Consider the following 8512-nt stretch of genomic DNA (forward strand, 5'->3'; position numbering starts at 1 on the left):
GACTTTGCCTGAAAAAAAAAACAGGACAATTTAAGAGGTATAGCGGATGACACAGAATAGTCAGGAGCACCACATGGATACATTTGCTACAGTCTCATTTCATGGTGTTAGAAATTTGTAAATCAAAATTGAGCATGACTCAGTAATTTTGTATACATTTTCAATAAAATTGCTAATGTAAATTATTCATTTTAGCAAATGACTCACTCTGTGTGCTGAGGGATCTATTTGATCCAGTTTAAGTTTTGGCTGCAAAGACCTGCAGTGCTGGAATGTCATGTGCAATATTGTAACGATGAAGAGGGACGCTGTGGATTCACTCCAGCCCTCTGTCAGGTGCAGATGTTCAGTGTTGGACATGCTCTTCCATTCAAATGTTGTAACTAGGGCAACAAGTAATTTATCTATTGCTCTATTTTTACTAGTCTTTTTCAATTCTTTTAATAAAATGCCAGAAAACTGGCCTTTAGGGGGGAAAAAAGGCAATCTTTTATCATCAGAACACTTTGGTGTCTGTCAGCTTATTGATTCATTTGTTCCAAACTGACACAGCAAACAGTGTAACACATGTTTGCACAGGTTAGGCCTAAAATTCAAAAATCATAGTTACTTTACACCTGGCGCCTGTCATACCATAAAATGCGTAAGTTCTCTTTAACCAGGATCACTGTAAAAATACAACAGCTGCCAAGATTTGACTGAAAACTTGCAAGCAATATAGGATGTTTGGAAAGACATGATCTCAAAATGACGCCTCTCAGGTTAGTTTGAGTTTATATTCCACCTTATATACCCTCATCCTTTTTTTTTTCTTCTTATCAGCTCAAGCATTTGCATATTTGTTGAGAGACAGGACGCCCACAGCAACGCTTTTATGCAGAGGAATGAATCACAGTGCTCTGCAATCATGAGACACATTTCTTAAAGTCCAGAACTTAAAGCAATTTCTTGTTTGCAGATGGTGGAATTGCTTCAGTGTTTCTTTTTGTCTCGACATAATGACAAATTATAATAATATGGACCCAACAAGGAGTGCATTTCACTAGTCCGTTTGTCCATTGCTTTACAGAGTACGTTATTAAACTGTCACATGGCTGTTATCTCGGACAAAGTGCCGCTGGAAGAAAAAAACCACCAACTGAATCAAAATATATTTTTTGGAACAGATTGCTCACAAATGAAAGAACAGATGAAATAAAAGTCTTAAAATCTGGTAATTAGGAGGCCTTATTTGAACAACATGCTGGTAACCAGAGGGAGTTAAGGTGCAGCCGCACAGATGAATATTAATGGAAATTTGATTAAACATTCCCACATCTTTAACTGAATACCCCACAGGCAAAGCGCTTACAGAACAAAACAAATTAGCTTGGCAATTTTAATTATCGATGTTCTGTTTTCTCACACATCCCTTGTCTCATTTATTTATTTATTTTTTTGCTATTGAGATCCCAACAACAGCTGTTCTGATGTAGTTAATGTTTTAAAGGAGAGCGCTAACATTTGACTTTCTGCCCTTTGGCTGTCTTTTCTACTGATGTTCTATATAGTTTATATCATTTCTAATGCTGCGGAATGAACATTAGTACGCACACGCACACACACATGAACATTTGACCAGTTAAGTGAAACATTAAATTAGAAATCTCAGAAAAGAAAATGTGAATATGTGTGGAAAGTGCTGCTGCTTCTATGCTGCTTATGTAAGTCCTGCCAGTGGACGCTGTTCACAGACTAAACTGATTCAATCTTTTTCAACAGAGAGCCATTCTTTGTATTTTTATCATTGTGAAGTGTTGGCAGTAACCACTACTTTCAAAGAAACGGGGGAAAGTGATGGATTTTGAAATGCATTTTAGAAACACATTAAGGGCTTTTTTCTGTGAATACGATAAGCATATCTAAGGCTAAAATCAAAGGGCGAAACAAGAGGCAGCTGTTGTTAAGTCGGGGAGATGTTACGATAATGATGACTGATGAACCGGGGACAAACTAGCTCCACAAGTAAAAGAAGAGCTTCTGTTTAAACTGAGGGATTAAGCCTTTCTTCAGTTTCTCTATTCAAGTGGATCTATGATCTTTCAAAGCAGCCATTATTTCTAGAGTTTTGACTCGGCTCAGTTGATATCTTTTCTTATTTATCAGGCCCGGGATGATCTTTGGGAGCATGTAGATGTTACTCCTGACATATACTTATTTAATAGCTTAGTTTGCACTCAGAGTGAAGTGCTACGACACACCTTTCAAATGGTTTTAAAGGAAAACAGGCACAGGCTGAGAGCACTTTGTTAATCACTTAATAATAACAAAAGTTGAAAAGTGTCCCTTTTATTTGTTCACTTCATTCCTGCATTGAGTAAACAGCTTTGCTGCCTCACCGTGTGTACCGTATTACACTGATCACTCCAAAGGGGAACTGCAATTACAGCTCCAAACAAGGTGACTGATTGGCACAGGTGGTGACTTATGCACGGATGATGCCGTGTTTACCATTTGTTTCAAAAAGCAACTACAGGGGGAAAAAAAGTGCGGCTTCAAGTAGTTTTTAAATTTGATCTGAAACGATAAGAGATCACAGATTACTCAGCTGCAGAGCTGAAAATAAAGTCTGACAAGCTAATAATGATTGAATAATGTGTCATTATTTTGCAGAGCTTTTCTGCTCAGACTTGTATGAAATGGTTAATGCTCTCAGTCAGAACCCCGACTGCAAGAATATCCTCACTATATCATAGATTTTAGTCTCAGAGGTCTATAGCTCAGCCTACAGCAAAATTATGCTAATGGAAAAAAAATAACAACATTCTGCTTCATTTAAATCACTGCAGGAAAGTGACATAAAGCGATGTAGTAATGATAAAATTGAAGAGTTCGGTCCACTGCAACCCCCACCGAACAGTGCCCCACATTGCCTGCATCACTGCTCCTCCATGTCTGCGGTTCTAACTTGCAGCCTGGCCTTCCGCAGCAGTGCACAACCATCAGCCAGGCTCATGCAGCACGCAGTTCTGGTGGGCGACACCCCTGACTTACTAAATCACGTCAGCCTCAGACACTGCTTCCAGTTTGCTCCACTCTCTGGCCTGCAAGAACCTTTCAAAGATCAGGCAAGCAGATTAACCAGGGCCCCGTGTCAGGCATGCTTGTTTGTCACCTTTTAATGCAAACTGTTTTCTTCACTAGAGGAATAGAGACGTGAATATTTTTGTAGTTTCTAATGCTTTAAAGGTATTAAACAAGAAATGCTGGTATATTCTGAATAGTATATTTAAGGAAGTGCTACAATGTCCTTGAGAGAATATGCTGTGGAAAAAAGTTTTGTGGGTTATTCCAGTCACTGGCTGTAGCAAACTTGAATGAGGACTGTCCCCGAGAGGACTCCACTTTGGGGACACTTCGCAAATTGTAATAGGCTTTGCAACTGCAGGTTTTCACAACATTTAAGACATGCAAAGTTTAGCTATGGTTAGCTGAAAGAAAACCTGAATAGCTGACAGCAACAGAGTAAGGCAATGAGCTACACACAGTGCCCTATATTTGTGCCCTAAATATCAACAGCAGTAGGACTTCAGCATGTTGTCTGGACCCTACATGTGCAAACATCGGCATCTTTTCCCAGTCCCAAGGTAGCCCTCACTTTATTTGCGTTATGTTATAAATATTTAATACAGTGCTTAGTAATAATACAGGCCATAAATCATTTATTGATAAGAAAACATTACCATTCCAGTGAAAACGCAAAACTGTACAAGCAATGGAAACAACACTCCACTTGAGAAAAACAGCTAGTGGACTGAGCCTTGACGCAGACTCTTAATGACAGGCAGGGCCAATGACAGCAGATGCTCTGATTTGACACAGTGCACTCTGACAGCACAGTATCAGCCTCAGAAGCAAATGCAGGATTTCTCATACACAAGCACATAGCAACACTTTCCAGTATCAGTGAAGCTGATTTTAGGAAAGAAAAAAAAAACTGTTTTCATGTCAGTTGATATTTCTGCAAACATGAAAAGTCTTTGTTTATGCTTCTTGTTAAATTATTGTTATTATTCAATTTATTTCATTTATTGTTTGTATTCCAGTGTTTTCCTAATTTATTAGCCACCCACTGTGTTGTTTAGTTGCCCCCCTGTCTATAATTACATATTCAGCCAGGCTGCTAATAGTAAAATAATTCTTTTCCAGGCTTAAGGGAAAAAGCAACAATATTGCAATATTTATTCTAAATGTTTTAACCCAGATCCTTTATGTTGTTTGAAATCTTTTGAGAAACAACATTAAATTATTCTGGAAATATTTCTTATCATAGTGAAATTAAATTTGTTTTAAGCTTAACTCCAAACAGCATATGTGCTGCTCTCATCTTTGACAACATCGCCCTCTTCTGGTGTTGTAGTGGACATGAGATAAGCGTTAGAACTCACACCTGTGTTTAACATGGTTCAGAATTATTAGTATTACCCTGATAGTGGGATGTCACTGCTCCTGATATGAAGTGATATGAGCTAAAGTATGCATCGCAATCATAACTTATGACCAAGATTAAATGTATCCACTAATACTGATTCTAAACTGTAATGTTATGGTTTCTTCGCGGGTTATTTATTACATTAAAGACTTTTGTATCAAAGGCTTAAAATAAAAGAATTTAAATGTTCTCACGTCTTATATATTGCTTTATGAGCCCTCGATATAAATGCAAGACTCAACTTCAAATCATCCACTATTAAGTTTCTTAAAATTTTAAGTTTGACGCATGCATCCTCTGCTTGCCATGATGAATCACCTCTCCAGGAACGTACGTCTTCAATGATCTTGGAAAATAGAGTAGAAAAGCCAAGACATTATTAGTATTTTCACTCTCCCTCAGTTTTCCATGAGGTATTTTTACCTAGAGGCTTGAAACTTTGTATTGCTGCAAAATTGATTAGCACTCGTGACAACATGACAAATAGCACAATTATCTGGCTCATCATGATGTTTATCATCATCAGTCCTATGACTGAGAGCCATTTTAAAATTGACCTCCATAAAGGAGCTTCGAATTGAAAATATTGACTTTTTGTAATGTGAAAATCTTATAGATCTTTCCAGTTATCCATATCAGAAAAAAATATGGCTGATGCACCAATTATATAAACAGCTGCTTTATAAACCTAAGCTTCACGGCTGACTCAAAAAGGCTTGGAAACTCGTGTCAAAATGTCTCCATGTATATCTAATTTTACTTGAAAAATCAAACACCACAGATTTCACTTAAAAATATATTTTATTATCTTACTGCAAAGACAAGAAGTTTAGATTATTCAGAAAATGGACCATTGTCACAGAATCCTTGAAGAATTACACAACCTTAAATTTATATTACTCTACATGTAACACACAGTATCTGTTTAGTTCAAATGTGACATGTCTGATTTTAAGTGGTTTGGCTCAATCAAATGATTTCCAGGAGCTGTATGTTATCAACACTGCCAACAGTTAGAATTTAAAGGTGTGTTTACTGGCTGCAGTGACTCATCTTCAGGTATCAGCTGTGCAGACTGCCGGTGGATGGTTCCACACTGTCACTCTGTCCTTCCTCCTCCGCAGAGTCCTCAGAGCTGTTTACCACTGCAGCACTGAGAGTATGGAGCTCCTCCAAAACACACAGAAGTGTCTCTGACAGGATGCAGACAGGTCATTGGTCAGCTCTGTCACGTCTGTGTAAATGCTGGGACTTTTTTTGAAGTCCCAGCATTTGCAAAACTAAGACATTTCTTACCATCTGCAGGTAGTTGGACTTGTGCGCCTACAGAACAGCTCCATTCTGAAGCGTTTTGTCGAGGTTTCCATTGAGCAGCAGAGTTTTGCCGAGCCGTCGCCTGAGCTCTCTGGTGCTCCTTCATCAGCCCTCTATCAGCAACTGTGACCTGGAACAAATGCAGGTCGAATGACACAGAAGCAAAAATCTCCACGACTGTGTTTTGCTATAATAAAATCTTACCAAGTGTTGGTTTTTGTCCCTCGCTGTCTCCTTCAGTTGTTTGCGCTGGACTTTCCTCTTTGTGTTTTCACTCTCCGGATTTCGGCTTTGCTTCATCTCTTCCAGTTTCTTTGCTGCCTCTCTCTCAAACTCACGCAAAGTCATAACTGCAACAGACGATACAGACGCCTCAAAAGCCACAGGGATATGCTGCTATATACTGTGTAAACAATTCCAATCATATTAGAGCAAAGTCTGCATTAAGGATATGACTTCATTCCCATATGTAAACCTGCAGTGTACTGAGGCAGCATACAGTTAATCTTACTACCTGCTTTGGTGTGCTCTTTCCTGACTGTGCTGACTTGAGCCTCCATTTCTCTCAGCTTCTCAGAACACCGCTCCTCAATCTCAGACACTCTTTCCTGCAGGGCTGAAGCAGGGTAGGGGAAACAAATGCACCACTCCTCAGTACTGTGTTTGACATACAGAGAGTGTCTGAGTTCAATACTTCTATGTGACTCCAGGGATGCATTAGGTTTCAGTGTATATGTTTGCACATTTTTATAGTCTACATAAAAGTCTAAAACACAGTGTTGTGTGCGTGGTCAGTCTGTAACGTTATTGTTTTTGGTTAACCGCTCTCACAGCATTGTTAGCTTTTAGGCACAGAGAACAGCTGCTTTCAGCTGAAGGGCCTTCTGAAAGGTGCACAGCGAGCGGCCTCACCCTGCTCACTCTGCTCTTGCTGGCTGAGCAGCTCACAGCGGACTCTCTCCAGGGTGACCTTAGTGTCCTCCAGCTGGGCCTGGATCTGCTGCAGGTTCTGCTCAGCCTCCTCTCTACCAGCTACAGCCTGCTCGAGCTCCACCCAGCTCTGCTCCAGCTCCTGCTGCTGTAGCCTAACTTTACTCTCATCTGCAGAGGGTATAAAGTGCGCGGAGACACATGCATTACAGAAATGTGGATATGTACCAGACAAACAGACGATATAATGGGTGTTGTGATCCATATGGGGTCTCACATTGCTCTTTCAGATCAGCGAGAGCGTTCTCGATAAGCTCTGGGGTTCTTTTGAGCTCTCGAGTGAGTCTGTCTCTCTCTTCGCACACCAAACTGTGCTCTATCTGGAGGTTTCTGATGCTGCAGGGCAACAAAGATAAAATGGTACAGCAAACAGACAAGCAGAAGTAGAGAAGACTCTGCATGATGCATAACAAAGTAAGCTAAACAGCCTGAAAGTTACTTTTTGCATGAATTATAATCATCTTGTATAGATACACTGACAGCATAAGACAGCAACACCTGCTATTCACAACACTTATTTCAACCACATTAGCGACACCTGTTATATATGTCCCATCAAATCAGTATGCAGTATGCCACTCTATACCAGCATAAAAATCTAAACTCAGAACCCTCCACGTACTTATTTTCTTTTCTTGATCCTTCATTCATCTCACCACATATGAGGCTTGAAAGCAGCAACTATTTCTACTAATGCAAGAACATCCTGACATATTAGAACACGAGCTTTTTGTGAGAAAGCCAAAAGAGCAAGTGAGTGGAAGAACAAGATGCTTATAAAGGCTATCTCTTGGCCTAAAATGAGGAGCGCCTAGTGAAAAGACACGTGACCTCAGTCAGATATGATTTTGTGTACGTCTATGATCCAGAAAGAACGTGAAAGAGATGAAATAGAGGTGAAAGAGAGAATCACCCACATTGAAAAATAAAAAAATAAACTGTACCTTTCAGCATCCTTATCTGACTGTTTACAGGCCTGTTCAACTTTCTGCAGGGCTGCCTTCCTCATGACCAAAGCTGCAAAACAAAACCCGATATAAATTCTTTATCTTCTTCTAGCTATGCTATTAACCCATCAGCGCGCACATATATTAATATCACACGATGTATATCAACGCTGCGCACATTATTAAATAGCATACATTAATATTAATATATTATATACCCTACTGAATATATATACACCATAGTATATACCCACTCACCCTCATATACTATCACATATACTAAATATAGGTATAGTATAGTATATATAACTATCATCATTAATAATAATTACACATAATTAAGCATATATACAACAACAATTATTATCATATACGTACACATTACTATTATTTTATATATACTATATGAATATATATACACACATATATTATACATATATGATATAGTAGATATAGTATAGCACACATGCATTATATATATAATTAATATGATATAATATATACACACACACATATATATATAATATATATATATATACACACTATATATATAATATATATATATCATAACACAACATATATACATATATAAATATACACCACACCATATATACTATACATCATATATAAATAATATATATATCATTGGTACACAACATATATATATATATAATATATTATATGTGTGTGTATATTATCGTAGTACTAATATATATGATGATACATGTGTGTGTATTAATGATATATATTATATAGTATATATATTGTGTGTATATATAATATATTATAT

The 8512-nt window shown here is 38.1% G+C and overlaps 1 protein-coding gene across 4 annotated transcripts in view; it reads right to left on the reverse strand.

Moving 5' to 3' along the window:
* Nucleotides 1–5258: 5258 nt before the first annotated feature.
* Nucleotides 5259–8512, reverse strand: part of cchcr1 (coiled-coil alpha-helical rod protein 1) — an 8142-nt gene continuing 4888 nt past the window's right edge. For all 4 annotated transcript variants that reach the window (XM_042220824.1, XM_042220825.1, XM_042220826.1 and 1 more), the window contains exons 13-19: nucleotides 7720–7792; nucleotides 6993–7111; nucleotides 6698–6886; nucleotides 6300–6401; nucleotides 5990–6135; nucleotides 5768–5915; nucleotides 5259–5664 (exon numbers count right to left, since the gene is read on the reverse strand). In XM_042220824.1, the coding sequence (XP_042076758.1) occupies nucleotides 5534–5664; nucleotides 5768–5915; nucleotides 5990–6135; nucleotides 6300–6401; nucleotides 6698–6886; nucleotides 6993–7111; nucleotides 7720–7792 (908 nt within the window). In that variant the 3' untranslated portion in view covers nucleotides 5259–5533. The remainder of the gene's footprint in view (nucleotides 5665–5767; nucleotides 5916–5989; nucleotides 6136–6299; nucleotides 6402–6697; nucleotides 6887–6992; nucleotides 7112–7719; nucleotides 7793–8512) is intronic.

The sequence above is a fragment of the Haplochromis burtoni genome, unplaced genomic scaffold, assembly GCF_018398535.1.
Source record: "Haplochromis burtoni strain Fernald_Lab_line unplaced genomic scaffold, NCSU_Asbu1 Contig_56, whole genome shotgun sequence".
Lineage (NCBI taxonomy): Eukaryota > Metazoa > Chordata > Actinopteri > Cichliformes > Cichlidae > Haplochromis > Haplochromis burtoni.